At 42.2% G+C, this 20,173-nt stretch overlaps 1 protein-coding gene across 4 annotated transcripts in view; it reads left to right on the plus strand.

The window, feature by feature from the left end:
• The first annotated feature begins 1,029 nt into the window (after positions 1 to 1,029).
• The window catches only part of LOC122944491 (up-regulator of cell proliferation-like), a 61,027-nt gene continuing 41,883 nt past the window's right edge, over positions 1,030 to 20,173 (plus strand). For 2 of the 4 annotated variants that reach the window (XR_006391022.1, XM_044302829.1), the window contains exons 1-2: positions 1,030 to 1,118; positions 5,061 to 5,362. Coding sequence is in view for 2 of the 4 variants with exons in the window: in XM_044302829.1 (XP_044158764.1) it covers positions 5,068 to 5,362 (295 nt within the window). In the remaining 2 variants the exon portion in view is untranslated. Of the gene's footprint in view, positions 1,119 to 5,060; positions 5,363 to 11,161; positions 17,026 to 20,173 lie in introns of those variants that run through there. The other 2 variants (XR_006391021.1, XM_044302827.1) reach the window with 2 other exon arrangements.

Raw genomic sequence — 20,173 nt, forward strand, 5'->3', positions numbered from 1 at the left:
TAATGTGCCTGGTTCACCAGCAGGTGGCTGCAAACACGGCAGAGCTGCAGTTAGAGAGCATGGAGCGTTTCATTCCATTCTAACCTCCCTCTGTGGAGTGGCGGGCGAGTCCCCCTTCTTGCAGGAAGGGAGTGGTCCAAGTTTAGTTGCAGTTTAGCTTACCCCCTCCTAGGAGAAGGAAGCAAGTGCTGGGCACGGTGCTGTTGGATGTGCCCATGCCCAAGCCAAGCCAGCTAGAGCACCTTCAGCTTTGCTGGATATAGAGGCCACAGCTTAGAGCCTCAGGAGCCAGGAAGAAAGTTCCCTGGTATAACTTAAGAGACAGACTACAGAGAGAAGTTGCAGCATACAGGAAAAGCTGAGTCATACAGTCAGCCTGTCAGTACAACAGCAAGTGGAGTTTGCCTGCCAGAGTTTCATGCTAAAGCCTGCTGGGATCAAGACAAAGTCTGTAAACCGTTTTGGAGAACGTTTATGCAAAGTAAAGTTTATTTTCAACTTCATCACAAGGTCTGGACTCAATTATTTATTTAAACTCCTCAGCTATACCCACCTATTTATTGCTTTGGAGCCAAAGCCTGGGGTCCATCCGTATCCAGGTAGGAGCACCGTGACACACATAAAGAGACATTTTAGGCTGCACTATACCACTCGGCAATTCCTACACCTGGGACGTTAACTAGAGGGCCCTGGGGGGGGTGGGGAGGCGCCTGTTGCAACAACACACTACAAATGTTATCTGTCCTGAAACGCGGTGGAGACTTCGTAAATACATTGTCAGGAGGAGCGCCATTATCTGAGCGGCTTTCACAGAAAACCATTGTAGTTTCTTTAAATGATTTCCCCCAGAGTAAACTGTGGATGCAGTGAGCAGAGTCTGACAATTACAATGTCCTGGAGTCGAGAGAAAGGAAGGTGAAACTTCTTGTAGGTTCTATTCTAAGTTTCGTTTCTCCCAATTATCATGAGGTCTCTTCCCCTTATTGTGTCCTATTTCAGATAAAGTCACTCACTGTAGTTACTGCCTACCAGAAATCACCAGGAAGGTCGCTGAGTGAGAGCTGCTGCTGCCTCCTGCACTGGTCATCACCCCTCCACAACAGGTCCCTCAGTATAAGGGCTCATTGACAAGTCCGTATTGTCGCCATGCTGATGCTGCAGACGTCAAATAGTGGACTGCAATGCACATGCATCTGCAGAATACGGCAACAGATAGGACATGTTCTATCTCTTGCAGTGTGGCGGCACAGACTCAAAGACCATGTAAGGGCTTACAAGTGTGTTGACATGACGGATATGCTCTGGGTGATGGATGCGTTCTACTTCAGAGGTTACGGACATGTTTTACACCAGGGTGAATGGGTGTGTTCTACTACAGAGGTGATAGCCGTGTTGTACTGCAGATGTGATGGTTGTATCCTACTCTGCAGTTGATGGACGTGTTCTACTTGAGAAGTGAGGGGACTTGTTCTACCTTAAAGGTGATGAGGCACCTCAATGCTCCCCCGACATGTTTCCGCTCCTGCACGTTGGGGGAGCATTTGTTTGTTATTTTAATTAACTGCTCTCTCTCGCACGTGCCCAGGGGCGGCGTTCAGTGTGTAGGAGCCCAGACTGCTCTGCCTTCCTTCAGCGTTACTCCTCCCCAGCCTCTTCCTTTGCCCGTCCTCCTATTCCCTTGTGTTATCCCTAGGTCCGGCCAAGATCCCTCGCCTGCGCACTGCTTTGCCGGCCCATGGCATGCACACTGTGATACCCATTGTGGGCACGGCATCGATTCAACTAGTGCGCATGCGCCAGCCCAGCGAGGCAGTGCGCAGGTGCGGGATCTCAGCCCGACCTAGGGATCACTTGAATGGGTCCGCAGTGCGGAATGGAGGCATGGATCAGAACCCCACGGAAACACTAAAGAGTGTATCCCAAAAAATCTGAAATCCAGTACAAACAGCTTTTATTGGAAATAGTGCATTAAAAACCAAACAGGGTATTCATGTCTACGCGTTTCGGATCATGTAGTGCTGAAGAAGTACACTGGCATGGATTTATATAGTGTTTCACCAAAGAAGTCAAAAGAAAACAGGTGATCACAATTAGACCAAGCCTCAACTTCATGCAAATAAAATACACAATGTTTCAGTGTTTGAATAAAACCACAAACAAAAAAGTCTAAAACCATTGTAGTACATAGAGCCAGTAGTGTAAAATCAGATCATACCTACGATGGAGACCTTTAGGGATACGTGAATCCATACCAAAAATCCAGGAGGATTCCCTGTTTAGCAGTTTCCTTCTGTGATCACCTCCCCTTGCTGGAGGGTTAACTGTCTCCAAACCTGGAACGTACGTACCTGTGATATCGCCTCCATGAACAGCTGCATAATGTAAACTGACCGCAGAGACGTTCCTCACCTTGCAATGTGGAATGTCAGAAATGTGCCTGCAGATCCTGTTTTTTAGGCTGTTTGTAGTACAACCTACGTATTGGAGGCGACACAAAGAGCATGCAATACAATAAACTACTAAACTAGTGTTGCAGTTAATGTATTGTTTTAACTGAAACACCTTTTGGTTGGCAACAGAAGCAATGTGGCCCCCTGTGCTGATTGTTTTGCAGCCAGTGCAAACACGATGACCACATTTAAAGGTGCCCTTATGTTTCAACCAAGTGGGTTGATCCCGTTTTACATCAGAAAAAAGGGAAGGACTTTTTGTGCCAGTGTAGGTGCCCGACGGGCTACACATTTAATATCGGCACTAGCAATACCAGCCCATTGCTCATCACAGCCGAGGACAGGGAGATGCTTACTGATTATTTGACAGATGCGTGAGTATTCCTGGCTGAAGCTGGTGAAGAAAACCGGAACTGTTGAAGATGTATTTTTCTGGGACTTATTCACAGGTAAGACTAAGTCAGGCCGGGATTTGCCGAGGGCAAGTTCTCTGGCTGACTTTAAAACATGGCCGGAGAATTTGCGCTCAGATAGGCGACACAAAGAGCATCCATCTCCGTGCGGCAGGCTGTATCATCAGAACAATTACGTCTCGCTCGGATAAATTCACCTTTAGGTATGTTCTGAATGACAGGATGTCGCAAAGAGTGTGCTATTGCCTGCTGTATTCTTCCAAAAAGTGTGGGTGACCACAATAGATCTCTCTGAAGATCCAGTTAGTTGCAGGTCAAGGAAGGGAATGGTGGAAGCATCGCTATTCAGAGTAAACTTTAATTACACCGAGGAGCGGCACGGCAGCCCGATCGCCCGACCATACAAACAGAAGGTCGTCTATATAACGACCGTACCACTCCAAGGAGACCTCAAAAGGATTACTAGATGAAAATAGATAGCGATGCTCCCACCAGGCTATATAGATGTTGGCCATACAAGGCGAAAATTTGGCCCCCATCGAAACACCGGTAAGTTGCTAAAAATAACGATGGTTGAACATGAATACATTGTGTTGCAACAAAAAAAGAACAACCTGAGAAATATAATCCTAAAAACTAGAAGAGAAATCTGAAAAAATGTTGAGAAACCATCTGACATCAGCTGTGATCCAGAGAAATTCCCGCTTCCAGGTGAAAGCACTACAGAGTGCATGCACCACTTTTTTGCAGTGCGTACCGTCGGATGCAGTGAATAGGTCCGCGATCCGCATGCGGCTGCCCCACGGAGGGTGCCCGTGCATTGCGGTCCACAATTTTGGGTCTGCTGCACGCGCCCAGCTGCCACATGGTCGTGGGCATGAACCCTTATTAAAAGGCAAAGTATGACAACGACTTAACACCCCGCGTTAAGCCACTCCCCCACAACCACACTTCCTTTGGGGTGTGGCTTAACTTGGCGGGTATTTTTTGGTGGCAAAGATGGCAACCCTAGCCGTGTGTGTTCTGCATTTTGCGGAACGGAAGGTCTGGCCCTCAATAGACCAGTCCTATCCTTATCTGTGATAAGGACAAGACTAGGACTTGTTCTATTTTTTTGCGGGGCTACGGAACAGACATACAGATGTGGACACCACACAGAGTGCTGTCTGCATCTTTTGCGGCCCCATTGATGTGAATGGGTCCGCATCCGAGCCAAACAATGTCCTTGTGCATGAGGCCTAAGGCTGGTAGAGACTTTACTGCAGTGAGAGGCGTATCTCTAATACTTCCTTCCACACTTGGACACGGTCTGGCCCATTATATCTTATCCTGTACCCTTCATCTATGAATTACAGCCACCATTGCAAGAGTAATATCGCCAGCCTTAGATTCTGCAAAGAGAAGGAGTAGTACAACCCCCATCCGGGCCTATATCCATACATTGCTATCTTGGATGATTCCACTGAGAATTGTTTGGAACTATGTTTTGATACCATTGGATGTACTACAACTCCTATTCTGCACTTTAGTAAAGAGAGACGTTTATTTTCTACAACTGGCCTGGTTACTGACTTCAGTACCATTCGCCAACCATGGCACCTACATCTCATGCCTTGCACAACACTCATAACACCATGGGCACCTGACTACCATAAGACAGGAGCCCCGGCATCAGGATGTGCCCAGAGAGAAGAAAAGGTGCATCCACATACCACTGCCTGGCCCTAAGAGAACATTGGTGTGAGGATTGTCATTGTGACTAACTTTTGCAGACAGGGCCACTATCATTCCCACCATCTTACGCTCTGCTCCTCCTGGGATCGCTGCACATGTTCTACCTCGGAGGTGGTGGTGGGCATATTCTATCTCAGAGGTGCTGGCATGGTGTTCTACCTCAGAAGTGATAGGCAGGTTCTACCTCAGAGGTGATGGGGGTTTTGTACCTCAGAGAGGTGATGTTCATGTTCTCCCTTAACGGGGATCATGTGGTGTTCTTCCTCAGATGTGATGGAGCTTGTTCTACTGCTACAGAGGTAAGGAAAGGTCTTGGTCTTAGATCAGATGTTGCCTTTGTGGTTCTTTGTTGGAGCCTGTCATGTTATCTTTGGCCACTGCTAAAATGTTCAGCTAAGATTATAGATGAAATATTTGACTACTTGATATGGTGTAGACATGTTACTATGATTTATTTGTTTAGGAACACCATGGGTACAACCAGAGATGCTTCATGGATTGTAAAACAGCTGAAATGGAAACTAGCAGAAATATTTGAGAAAAATGTTGACGATTTATTTGATGAACTGGACACCCTGGACATCATATCTCAGCAGGAATATCTTGACTTCTGTTTGAAAGATTCCCAGACAGAGAAAGCCATTGAACTGGTGAACCTCATACTTCAGCATGGAGAAACGGCATGTGTGAAATTCCTCAACCACCTTGAGAACATGATTCTCAGATTTCCTGCTTTGAATGGTTTGTCTCAGTCATATTTGGAAGGTGAGTAGCTTTTCTGTATCATTAGGGCTTAGTTTTGCATAACACTGAGATAGGTCTTCCACAGAGGTCCATGACCCCTCTACTGAATCTCTGCATGTCTCTGATTTCACTAGAAAAATTGTATGTTCTAATGCATTTATATGCAGGTTTAAAGAAGCAATGCTAATAGGGTAAGACATCTCCATATAACACGAGCTATACAACTCTGTGTACTGCCATACAGCCTCTGTGCACATGGCCATGAGCCCTTTGTGTGAGCATAGCCATTTCTGTCACGTCTAAGTAAGCAACTCTGTATTTGATCTCCATGCAAATCACAGAAATACAATGGGGACTTGTCACCAGAATACCTCAGGACTGCGGCCAACAGTCCCAGCATACATATTCACATTATTAAATGTATACTACAGAGATTTTCCTTACTTTTTCTGGGGGGTCTTCTACAATTTTCCACCTACAGTTTGTCCTCACTAAATTGTAAATGAGAACCTTTTTGGCTTTTCAAAGACATTTCAAAGGGTGCACTCATTCAGTCAGTTACTTGGGGGTCCACTAGATCAGTGTTTCCCAACCAGTGTGCCTCCAGCTGTTGCAAAACTACAACTCCCAGCATGCCCAGACAGCCTTCGGTTGTGCGTTGTAGTTTTGCAACAGCTGGAGGCACACTGGTTGGGAAACACTGCACTAGATCAGTAGCTTAATCTCTTCCTTCATGGCTGATTATACACATGAGATTTAGTTTTGCAAATTTTTTTTTGGCCGATTTCTCCCAACTTTACCATTTACAGACGCGTTGGGCTTGGCTTCACTGCATAGAGCTTTTCATGGTGGTGACTGCGGATCACCAGGAGCTAAAGAAACTGGATTAGTTGTTTAATCATTGATGAAACCTTAAATTGATTAACTTAATATCAAGACATGAAATGCACATGGGGACAGGAGGGGTAGTAGTATGGGTGCAGGGGGCTCTCAAAAGAAAAAAAAAAGAAAAAGTCCAGAATTCAGATTCCTTCAGATTCAGAAGTCCTTTAGAGGCAGTTCAGTTCTTTCTTTCAGATGGATTTGTGCCTTGGCCGGCAGCACGCCTCCTGTTTGATGCTCGCGCTCCAGTGTGGAACGGGGTTACGTCACCTAAGCACAGCTACGGAAGCTGGGAAAAAAAATCCAATGCATTTCGAGAAGTATCGCTTCTCTTCCTCAGGGATACCATTCTCCCATTACTGCTCCTCTATATAAGTCCTAGCCGGGTTCCTGGGTGGAGTTATAGAAATCCATGTCAGTTGTCTCTGTATACACGTTTGTGGCCCTTTTAATTGTCAAAAGCAAACAATTCAACCTCACTATTGAGACCTCGCGGAGCTAGACTATTAAGATTAAAAATCCACCTAGTCTCTGCTCTCGATTGATATTTGATTAAATCTCCTCCTCTTATAGTCACTGTAACCTTCTCTATACCGCTCTATATTATATATGTGCTCCCTTACATGTTCTTTTAGGGGTCTTTTTGTTCTACCTACGTAAAATGTCTCACATGGGCATGTTATTAAATATATGACATGTAATATGTTGTTTTATTGTCTATTTGTAAAGGCCTTCTTTATCTTTTACTAGCAGAAGGACGCGGCTTCGCTCGGGAATATTTCATCTATTTCATTTAATGTTTGTGTAGGTCATTAAAATATATCGACAGCATCCATTATAAGAGTGACATCTACAGTACCCCGCCCCTTTAGCATTGACCTCCACAGCAGTCGCCCCTTCATTAGTGACCTCCACAGTACCCCATCTCCTTAACAGTGATTTCCACAACACCTCATCCCCTTAACAGTGGCCTCTACAGCAATCTGCCCCTTAACACTGACCTCCATAGCGGACCTTCCTCTTAACAGTGACCTCCACAGCAGCCTGCCCCTAGAGTAGCCAGAGGTCCGGTATTAGGCAGGACAGTCCGGCTTTCAGACTCCCTGTCCTTCGTCTGGCGCAGGGCCTGGACAGACACAGGGATGTCCTTTTGAACAGCTCACTCTCAGACAGCAGCACTGTGCTGTCTGAGTGTGAGCTGCATGGATAAAGTCACCCTCCCTCAATCCCCTGCAGCTGACAGAAGTTGATTTTTACCTTCATTTTTTCAATTCCCATTGGCTGCTAAATGGGAGGGGGCGTGGCTTAGCGGGACCTGGGGGCAGGGGTTTTAAGTCCATCTTTTGAGGGTGGCCTGAATGGCCACACTACCTGCCCTCTGAACTGTCATCTCCACAGCACTCCGCTCCCTTAACAGCGTCATCCACAGCGCCCTGTCCCTTTTAAAGCTGACCTACAGCAGTGAAGAAAAATGGCTGGGTTGTTATGGAAACCTGGTGTAAAACTGTGTGTATGTGGAGACTAAGGGCCTGCAAGCTTCTATTGGCTGATAAGGGACATGTGACCGTGTGTATGGCAGTTGGGATATAAAGAGAAAGACCTGCAGGCTTCTATTGGCTAATGTAGGTCATGTGATGTGTGTGTGTGGCACTGTACATCCTAGAGAGATGTGCCCCCCACAAGATTTCTTTCCAGGTAGCAAGGGATGTGTATACCAAGTTTTGTTGAAATCGATGGTTGCGTTTTTTAACGTCCTATTTTATATATATAGATTTCATAGACTGGTTTTGTACGACCCAATTTACAGAAGCTCATACATTTTTTACCTTTTGGGATCCCTATATTGCTACTCATTGTTTTTACTGTTTTAACAGTTGGTGCGATCATATTGCCTATATTTTGAGCTTTTTTATATATGAATCAGGGATTTTCTGGAATTTTATCCCGACGGAGGATATCCCAGTATTTTTTAATTATATTTCTAAGTATACTGGATTGATTATTGTAACCTGAAATAATTGCAGGAATTATTGTTGTATTATTACTATTATTTTATTTATTCATTTTATTACTGTCTACATCATGCTCAATCAGTGATAAAAAAGAAATCTGATTTACACCTCCAAAAAAGAAAAATCTAGATACCTAAAACAGCAGTCAAAAAACAATTAAAAGGGATTTTTTTCAAGCAAGAGTAAGAAAAAGTGGAAGAGAGGATGTAGGGGGCAAAATAAAAGAAGATCAAAGAAGCAGCAACAAAAAATCTATAACTTAAGTAGCCATACGTTATCTGAGGGAGAGTGTTCCCTGTTGCAAGAGGGCTTAAAATTTGCCCCCACAAAAGGGTTCAATAAGTTTGAAGCATTTATTGACATTAGAAAATGTATGCGGAAATTAGCTTTAAAAAAAATACAATATTAAAAAGCCGAAACAAAAAACTACCAGTACTACTCCCGCTGATCCAGGGGCAGAAATACATACAAACATACCAACCTTAAGGCAAAATCTCATTTTCACCCTTTACATGAATATTCAGAATCTATGAAAATTTTCTAAATATGGTGATTAGCGACATTCGTAAAACTAATATTTCTACAGTGTATAAAGGTAGTGATAATAATTTAACATTAAAAGAAAAAAAAGCTATCGCTAGTATGCAACACAATCACAATATTATCCGTCCCGCGGATAAAGGGGGGGGGGGGGGAATACTTGTTTTAAATAAAGAATCCTACAATAAAGAGGCTCTTAAATTATTGGGGGACACGTGGACAGACAAAAAATTGAAACAAGATCCCACCAACATTTTCCCAAAAGACAATTAGTTAAGAGGGAAAATAGCACAGATATTAAATACAAATGAAGCATCTTTCATTATGAATCGACATCCATCTATTGCCCTATTCTACGGCCTCCCTAAATTGCACAAATCCCTCACTGATCCATCGGGAAGGACAATAGTGTCGGGCGTTCATTATTTTATATATAAGGGAGATTATTATTTACAGACATGGGGACCGCAATGGGGACGAGATTCGCACCGAGTTTCGCTAACCTATACGTCGCCCAATGGGAGAATGACTGTATCTTCCCACCTGGGGGACTTGGTGCAGATCTCGTCCTCTGGCCCCGTTTTATTGATGATATTTTTATTTGGAAGGGAGGACAAGAATCTCTTTGAAATTTTTTTGAGGTTTTAAATAAAAATGAATACTTTTTAGAATTTACTCCTACATACAGTAAATCTGAAATACATTTTTAACAGTTATTATTGGAGAAGGCACCATACATGCTATCACATATAGCAAGCCCACTGACACTAATAGCTTTTTCGCCATGACTAGTTGTCATTTGCCACAATGGCTAATAAATGTACCCAGAAGTCAGTTCATGCGCCTATATAGAAATTGTAGCAAAAAGAGGATTTTGAACAGGAAGCAAAAATACTACAAAATAAATTTGAAACCAAAGGATACACCTGTGACCTCCTCAATAAACAAAGAGAAGTAGAAGGAAGCACTGACAGACAAGTACTAATTGAGCATGATGTAGACAGTAATAACATGAATAAACAAAATAATAGTGATAATACAACAATAATTCCTGAAATTATTTCAGGTTACAATAATTAATCCACTGTACTTAGAAATATAGTTAAAGAATACTGGGATATCCTCCGTCAGGATAAAATTATTGGACAGATTCGAGAAAATCCCAGATTCATATTAAAAAAAAGTTCCAAATATAGGCAATATGATCGCACCAACTGTTAAAACAGTAAAAACAACGAGTAGCAATATAGGGATCCCAAAAGGTTTTCTTCCTCGTAAAAAATGGATGAGCTGCCGTAAATTGGGTCGTACAAAACCAGTCTATGAAATAAAAGATAAAGAAGGCCTTTACAAACAGACAATAAAACAACATTTTACATGTCATATATTTAATAACATGCCCATGTGAGACATTTTACGTAGGTAAAACAAAAAGACCCCTAAAAGAACGTGTAAGGGAACACATATATAATATAGAGCGAAAATATGAAGGACACCCTGTATTGAGACACTGTTCTGAGGTACATGGGGGGAAATGGAAAGGGTCTTCTGTATGTGGTATAGAGAAGGTTACAGTTAGTATAAGAGGAGGAGATTTAATCAATCGAGAGCAGAGACTAGGTGGATTTTTCATCTTAATTTAATTCAACCTCACTATTGAGACCCCACGGAGCGAGACTATTAAGATGAAAAATCCACCTAGTCTCTGCTCTCGATTGATATTTGATTAAATCTCCTCCTATACTAACTGTAACCTTCTCTATACCACATACAGAAGACCCTTTCCATTTCCGCCCATGTACCTCAGAATAGTCTCGATACAGGGTGCTGTAGAACATAGACAAGAGGACATAGTTTTAAATTAGAGGGGCAAAGGTTTAAAAGTTTTCTTTTGACAACTAAAAGGTCACAAATGTGTATACAGAGACAACTGACATGGATTTCTATAACTCCATCCAGGAACCCAGCTAGGACTTATATAGAGGAGCAGTAATGGGAGAATGGTATCCCTGAGGACGAGAAGCAATACTTCTTGAAACGCGTTGGATTTTTCCCATTTCAGCTTTCGTAGCTGTGCTTAGGTGACGTAAGCCCGCTCCATACCGGAGCATCAAACAGGAGGCGTGCTGCCGGCCGGGGTGCGCATCCATCTGAAAGAAAGAACTAAACTGCCTCTAAAGGACTCCGGGATTGATCCAAGCAATTGGAGCGTTTACCACAGCTGGACTATCGAAGGAACAGACCCCGGGAGAATTCGTATAGGGGAATATTGGATGTGGTGGAATCTCAACAGCAGCCAATTAAGAGAGATAGTTTGCGCAGAAACAATACAGTTTTTTTTCTATTGCAATTCTGAAGTCATGTTTTTGTTATGCTCTTTCCACAGACCGGGCTAGAAATTTTCAGGAACTGGTACAACAACTGAGCATGAAAAAACATCTGGATTCAAAGTTGACCTTGGGAGATGTACTTAGCATTGGAACAGACAATCTTTTCATTGACCAACCCCAGAATATTCCAGATATCCCCTGGCATTTCTTGACCAAAATTATAGGGCTGAACAGAACAGCACGAAACATTCAATGCCAGAAGCAGTCATCTAAAGAAGAATCAGATCGAGTTAGTGAACAGTTTTTTTCTGTGAATGAAGAAGAGGAAGAAGACACTTCATGTTCCATCCATCCACTTGATGTTCTCTGTGCTCTCCTTCATTGTTCAGACCTGTTTTTACAGCAAGAAATTGTAACTAAAATGTCAGTTTGTCAGTTTGCTGTTCCTCTCTTGCTTCCTGCTGGTGATGGTCCTAACAGCACCTTCATGCTTTGGGCAATGAGAGATATTGTGAAGAAATGGAGACCTCCTTCACTAGCAGACAGTAAAGGCTTCAGAGAAGACAACGTGGTGAATATTGAAATGCCGATCTTCTCTTTCGTCAGACTGGGGCCGAATAAATTATCTAAATCGAAAATATTAAACCAGGTCCTGAACCCAGCTCAACAACATCATGACTTCTTCATACATGACAACATGGAAGGAGGGAACATTGAGAGGAAGATATCTGATGGGCTGGTGGAGATGTCCTGGTACTTTCCTTGTGGGAAATCAGATGTTTTCTCAGAGCCTATTGCTGTGGCCAACCTACGTGGAGACCTGGAGTCCAACTGGGAACAGTTTGAATTTCTCATTCAAATCTCATCGGCCACCTTTGTATTTCTTGAGAGCATGTGTGAGAGACAGCTCCGATTATTATCATCCGTAAGTCCCAATGACACCAAGTTTTATTTCATTGTCAGTCCAGGCCCCGGAAAAGATGTCAACTCAGAGACACAGAAACATTTAAATAATGTAATAGAAAATTTAAAAGTCAGCAAAAAGCAATTTATAATAAAAAGAAGTAAATCAAATGATGCAGAATTTGTTAAAAACATTCAGAACAGCATTGAGCAGTTCTTAAAGGAACATAATAGAAAAACATCTTTAGAAAAACTAAAAACACAAAAATATGGACTTTATATTGATGTAGATGAAGACTTGGCTGAGTGTCAAAAAGCAAGAGCGTGTGCTGTAAATATTGCTTCTGTCATAAACAATGTGGAAGAATATAAGAAGACATCACTAAACCTACAAGGGGATTTATGGAAGAAGTTGTCTAAGATAGAAAAAGAACTTTGTAGGATGACGAACCTAGAGGGGAAGGATGTGCAGCAATATCAGGCTGAACTCATAGAGAAGCGCACCTGTCTACACAAGGAACAGAATGAACACGATTTATCTGATGGCATAATGCTGTTTATTAATGCAATCACTCATTTATCTCAGGCTGAGCGACAATTTTTCCTGAGATGGATGAAACTAGAACTGGAGTCAATATCTAGAAATAATGTGTCTGCATTGCAAGCAGAATACAAGGACAAATGTAGCAATAAGTCCAATAATCTAGAGGAACTCAAAAATATAGACCAAAAAATCTCAGATAGTTCTCTGGGGGTAGAACATTTTCTCCGTGAGTTGGGGCAGTTTTATGAAGCTGAATACTCCATGAAAAAACAAGGATTACTTCCTGAAAACAGAATACAGTTTGCTGGATTGCCAAATATTGCCTCTGACCTTCTTCTTGATGGATTCCCATTGGAGCTGATTGATGGAGATGCTTCCAACATTCCCTTACAGTGGATAACTGATGTCCTGACTGCGCTGGATAAGAAGACCGGAGGACAATGTAGGATAAGAGTGATAACTGTGCTGGGGGTGCAGAGTACAGGGAAGTCCACCCTTCTGAACACCATGTTTGGTCTACAGTTCCCTGTGGCCAGTGGACGATGTACACGAGGAGCCTTCATGACCCTTATTAAAATGAAGGAGAGCTTCCAGGATGAGATTGGTTGTGAATTTATTCTAGTGATTGACACTGAAGGGTTGAAAGCTCCTGAATTGGCTTCTCTGGAGGGCAGCTATGAACATGACAATGAATTAGCCACATTAGTGGTTGGGTTGAGTGACATCACCATAGTCAACATGGCCATGGAAAATACCTCAGAAATGAGAGATATTTTGCAGATGGTGGTCCATGCATTTCTACGGATGAAAGAGATAGGAAAGAAACCCAACTGTCAGTTTGTCCATCAGAATGTGAGTGATGTTTCCGCCCATGACAAGAATATGAGAGACAGGAAGAAACTTCTAGAACAGCTGAATGAAATGACTCAAGTGGCTGCAAGAATGGAAAATAAAATAGGAATCACAAGTTTCAGTGACGTGATGGACTATAATCTCGAGAAGCACAACTGGTATATACCAGGCTTATGGCAAGGAGTCCCTCCAATGGCTCCAGTAAACTTTGGTTACAGTGAAAATGTTTATAAGCTGAAGCAGGACTTGTTTGCGTTCATGAAAACCCAGGATTCTCCTTGTAATATTCAGAACTTTATTAAATGGGTGGAAAGTTTGTGGAATGCTGTAAAACATGAGAAATTCATCTTTAGTTTTAGGAATAGTCTGGTAGCAGATGCATATGGTAAACTGTCAATGCAGTTCTCTCTGTGGGAATGGGAATTCCAAAAAAATGTGAACAAATGGATCAATATTACAGAAAATAAGATAAAAAATCACATTGCAGAATCTTTGGATAAAGAAACACATGAGAAATCTATGTGTGATCTTCAGCAGCTGCTGCTTGAGGGAGAAAGCAAGATGCTGGAAGAACTAGAAAATTACTTTGAAAATAAGACAGAAAATGTTCACCTTGTAGAACGATATCGAGAAGATTTTAGGGTGAGTGTAAACTTTCTAAAAAAGGAGCTCGAAAGAAAGGCCATCGGCAAATATGACAATGCTGTTTCTCTCCAGAAAGGAAGATTCGAGGTTCAAAGTATCCTAAGTACATACCAACAGGTTATAGAAGAGAAGATTACAGAACTTCTGGAAGCTGGAAGACACAAGAAACATAAAATGACTAATCTAGAAATAGAACTTCAATTTGAGACCATGTGGTATAAGACAATGTCAACTGTTCAGACTGGAAGAATTAAAAAATGTAATGTAAATCAATCTATGTTACATCTTGTGAAAAATGACCTCTGCACAAGAGGATCTGCTATAAATGAAAGGTTAGTAAAAATAAAGGCGATATCAGCCTATAAACAATGGAAGATGGATAGAAAGTACATAGATCGCTCCTGGTGGTCTAGAGTTTTCTATGGTAATGAATTATTTATCAAGCTTGAAGAATTTGCCAACTCATTGATAGAGTTGTGTCATAACTACATCATACAGAAGATGAACAGTGATGCGGACTATGATGACACTTACTGCCAGGAACTTCTGCAGATGATCAATAAAGAACTTAGACAAAAAGAAACTAAAACTCTCCACTTCTCGTCAGAGTTTGAGCTGGATATCAAACTCTTCATCTTTGGAAAAGCATCTAGAACATTTCAGGAGATGCATGATAGGTTTGTCCAGAAGAATGACCCAAGGAATTGTCTTGAAGAACTAAAATCTCAGTATTTCTTGACATTTCTTAATATATTCAATGAAAAAGATAAAAGTCAGAGCCGAGCCAAACAGTTCTGTGAGCAGTGTCTGAAACCAGCTATCACCCAGTATGCTTTCAGTCATCTCGGAGAAAGAATAGTGGACGACATCTTACATAGTTCTGACAATAAGATATTTAGCACTAGAACTTTTTTCCAGTATACTCTGCTGGAAGATTTGCTGGTGTATTTGTCTTTCCAGAAATACGTACAATATCTTCACTCATATAAGAAATTTTCAAAGGAGTGGATAAAAAATTACCTCTCTGAAAAATATAACAATCCTTTAAGTTTGATGGAATTTCATGAAAACATTTTGAGCTCCATTTGTGAGAAAGTCCAAAATGTTCTCCAGGATGAGACAAGTCTGGCCAGCACAACTATCTCACAATTTTTAACACATTTCTGTGATCACTTACAAACTGATTTAGTGATTTCACAGAAGGAGCTAAAAGTTATTGTTTTCAGTAATACCTCAGACGTTGGGCAGTTTTCCTTAGATGTTCAGTCCTTCATAACAGATATAGAGGAGCAAATCTTGTCAGAGTTGAGGTCTATGAGTTTGGAGTCCATACTTTCCAGAGTCACACTGAAGCCTCAGGATGAGTTGTTGAAGAAAGTGATTGGATGTGGACATCAGTGTCCATTCTGTAGAGTTCCCTGTGAGGCTGGAGGTGGTGACCACAAGGAGCACTTTGCATCTATCCATAGACCTCAAGGACTTGGGAGATATAGAAATGATATAAATAATAAACTGGTCGCGGAAATATGTACCACTTATGTTGTATCTGAAACCACATTTCAGAATTCAGACACAAATTGTGAACCTCATCCATACAAAGAATACCGCACTTACTATCCAGACTGGTCCATCCAACCCGACCCCAGCATTGAGTCCTCCGATTACTGGAAATACATTTTCGCAAAGTTCAATAAAAAGCTTGCTTCTGAGTTTAATGCAAATCCGGCTGATCTGCCGTCCAACTGGAAGAAAATAACCAAAGAACAGGCTCTTCTCAGCTTAAAGAAAATATTCAATGTCTCCTAACCTGAACCATTGATGATGTGTCTACAGTCCAATTAAGATGTGATAGACGCTTTGCTCATTTGTTATCTTATAAGCTTATGTGAGATGTCCCGGAGTGAATCCTGGTTTCTCAGCAGCAGTTAGTGGCCATATTGTGCTTTATAATAGATTTTTGTTACCTGGAGCCCCGTGGCTGGCTGTGGCCATGTGTGCACATTGCAGCCTCTCCTCAGCCACATAATGACTACTGGGTGAAGGGGCCATAGGACCATTGTATGGAGGGATGGACAGGTGTGGGATGACCCAGGGGTACACTGTGTACATGCAGCCACGGCCAGGCAAACAGTTAAGAGCACAGAACGTTTAGTGAAAAACAATTATTAAAGGACTTGTGTTTGAGGCAATGCAGGAAATAGAATAAAATAGTGAAATAACCCATAATTCTCAGAAATCACGTACATCATTCATGTGATCGCTATAGCCAATCACTGGCCTCAGAGGAGATATTTGACTGCTGAGGCCAGTGATTGGCTACAGTGTTCACATGAATGATGTATGTGACGTCATTACTGCTGGGCCGGCAGAGATCACCCGAGTGGTGGTGCTGGAGCGGCAGCGGATTTAAAGGGATTTCCCGGGCTCCACATATTGAGTTATCCACTGGTGCCGGAACCGGCACTTTGAATGGAGCTGGCAGTATAACCTTTTGGATTACTGCAGCTCATTTCTTATTCACTTAAAAGGGAGATGATCTGCAGTAACTGGGTGCAGACATTATACGTTGAACAGGGCTGTTCTTCTGGCTCAATTCAAAGTGCTAGTTCTGGGGGCTGCTCCGAGCAGCTGAGTGGTGGGGGGTGCAGAGTGTCAGAGCCCCCCACAGATCCGACATTGATGACCTATCCAAAAGAGGAGGCCACCAGAAAGTCCTGGAAACCCCTTCATTTCCCCAAGTTTCTTAAATGGATCCTGGCATCAGATTTGTGCCTATGTGACTGATTGCATCTCCTGGCTGCGCGCCTCATATGTTTTCTGCTCCTGTTTTTTAAAATAAATCTGTCCTCAGAGTCATTTTTCAGAAATCATATTTTTAAGTTGTTTATTTGTCCAAAATGTGTAACGCGGGTGCCGGGGAGCGTGGTAAGTACAATCTGTGTGAGGGGCCCCGGCATATGGGGGTAACCCCTTTAAGTAAACTCATTCATACAGTCTGCTCCCTCCTCCGGGTTTTTTATCCTCTTGCCCGTCCTCGCGGTACGCACAGAACACACGTGGGGGGGGGGGGGGTCTTCTATTGCATGTGTCATGTGTGGGACAGGCGCACTTACATGAACACATTTTTCAAATCACCGATGGAAAATGGCTTAAAAAAGGTTCCGGAGCATCTACTGGTCCTTTCCATCACAGCGACCTTTCGGGAGACGTTTCTTCTAGGTCAGTGGGCAGCATTATCCGGGTGTAGTGCCGAATGCCGATCATTGCATGATATTTTTTTCTTGTTTATTTTTTATTGAAATTTTAAAACGGAACAAATCTGTGACTGGTCAAACGAGTGATGAGCGGCTTTCAATCAATTCAGACTTAGAGAATGAGGCAACAATAATACTGAGAGCATGAACCAAGGTAACCCACGGAGCCCTACAATGAGGAGTCCAGGCCCCAAACAGTGTCAACGTCCTGTGTTTAAGACAATCCCAGTTTGAGCTTGTAATGTAAAAATGAAACGATCGCCGCAGCTGCGCAAATAGTCAAACAGACCAACTCCTGACACGGAGTGAGCGCAAACAGTGGTCTGGTGCTCAACGCTATGAACCATCCATATAAAATGTAACACAAGGAAATAAAATGACAGCACGAGCTACTGAAAACGTCTTCCTCTAGTTCATAGTGTCAATAAAAAACGCCATAGTGGTACAAGACACGGGGCACGGAATAGGCGACGGTTGTTTTGGGCACCTGCGCTGCCTTTTTGCCTACAGTCTGAGCTTGTAGCCATGGATCCCAACTTTCCAAGAAATGGTCAGGGGCCCCTCTCGCTGCATATGTTAATCTGCTGTATCCACTGATTTAAAGTGGGGATTTTTGGGGGCTTCGAGTTCAGAAGGACAGTTTTCACAGAACAAAACATTATAATATGGTGCAATTTCCTGCCATGTTTGGTGGGAATGAAGTCAGGAAGCCCAATATAGAGTTTATAAACTGACGAATCTCCAACCAATCCTGCCTTATACCCGGACATTCCCCATCATGTCTGGCAATGTCTGAGTGGAAGCAGATCTGTGTGTGTTGTGTCAGTTTTTTTACACTAAACTTGACAACATAACATCACCTAGAGACAGGCAACCATTTTATAAATCACCTAGAGACAGGCAACCTTTTTATAAATCACCTAGAGACAGGCAGCCATTTTATAAATCACCTAGAGACAGGCAGCCATTTTATAAATCACCTAGAGATAGGCAACCATTTTATAAATCACCTAGAGATAGGCAGCCATTTTATAAATCACCTAGAGATAGACAGCCAATTGAATAATCACCTAGAGACAGGCAGCCATTTTATAAATCACCTAGAGATAGGCAACCATTTTATAAATCACCTAGAGATAGGCAGCCATTTTATAAATCACCTAGAGATAGACAGCCAATTGAATAATCACCTAGAGACAGGCAGCCATTTTATAAATCACCTAGAGATAGGCAGCCATTTTATAAATCACCTAGAGACAGGCAACCATTTTATAAATCACCTAGAGACAGGCAGCCATTTTATAAATCACCTAGAGACAGGCAACCATTTTATAAATCACCTAGAGACAGGCAGCCATTTTATAAATCACCTAGAGACAGGCAGCCATTTTATAAATCACCTAGAGACAGGCAGCCATTTTATAAATCACCTAGAGATAGACAGCCATTTTATAAATCACCTAGAGATAGGCAGCCATTTTATAAATCACCTAGAGATAGACAGCCAATTGAATAATCACCTAGAGACAGGCAACTATTTTATAAATCACCTAGAGACAGGCAACCATTTTATAAATCACCTAGAGACAGGCAGCCATTTTATAAATCACCTAGAGACAGGCAGCCATTTTATAAATCACCTAGAGATAGGCAACCATTTTATAAATCACCTAGAGATAGGCAGCCATTTTATAAATCACCTAGAGATAGACAGCCAATTGAATAATCACCTAGAGACAGGCAGCCATTTTATAACTCACCTAGAGATAGGCAGCCATTTTATAAATCACCTAGAGACAGGCAGCCATTTTATAAATCACCTAGAGACAGGCAGCCATTTTATAAATCACCTAGAGACAGGCAACCATTTTATAAATCACCTAGAGACAGGCAGCCATTTTATAAATCACCTAGAGACAGGCAGCCATTTTATAAATCACCTAGAGATAGGCAACCATTTTATAAATCACCTAGGGATAGGCAGCCATTTTATAAATCACCTAGAGATAGACAGCCAATTGAATAATCACCTAGAGACAGGCAGCCATTTTATAAATCACCTAGAGATAGGCAGCCATTTTATAAATCACCTAGAGACAGGCAGCCATTTTATAAATCACCTAGAGACAGGCAGCCATTTTATAAATCACCTAGAGACAGGCAACCATTTTATAAATCACCTAGAGATAGGCAGCCATTTTATATAAATCACCTAGAGATAGACAGCCAATTGAATAATCACCTAGAGACAGGCAGCCATTTTATAAATCACCTAGAGATAGGCAGCCATTTTATAAATCACCTAGAGACAGGCAGCCATTTTAATAATTACCTAGAGACAGGCACGTGTAGACACACAGTGATTGACTTACTCTATTAACCACACTAAGAAATCATGATTCCCCCACTGCAATACCATAGTGCCAGAGACATGTGCCACTGTGCAGCACAATATATATTTGCCCAAAAGCTGTCCCTCTATGGTGGCCATCAATAGATGTCATTTTCTGTCCTCCTCGAGTTGTCTCTGATTAAAATTTGGAGAAGGACGCTTAGGAGGTGAGATGGGGGCTTGGGCGGCCTCCTGTGCATCAGCCCACTGAGAATTTTCCCTGTAAGGTCTATGGCCACTCCGCCCCTGGACCCAGCAGATGTATGTCATGTAACACTGCTGCTTACTGAATGCCAGGGATTGTGTGATGTGAAGAGACTGATGCTTCAAGGCCATGGATGCATTACATAGGACTGATACACGGGCTATACTATTCTATTGCATATAGGGGTTAACCACCTGATATAAGCAATAAATGGAATATTTCATATTATATAAACAAATTAAAAATTAAAAAAAGGACTCCATTCCGCCTAGC

This window comes from Bufo gargarizans, chromosome 8 (assembly GCF_014858855.1).
Source record: "Bufo gargarizans isolate SCDJY-AF-19 chromosome 8, ASM1485885v1, whole genome shotgun sequence".
In the NCBI taxonomy this organism is placed as follows: Eukaryota; Metazoa; Chordata; class Amphibia; order Anura; family Bufonidae; genus Bufo; species Bufo gargarizans.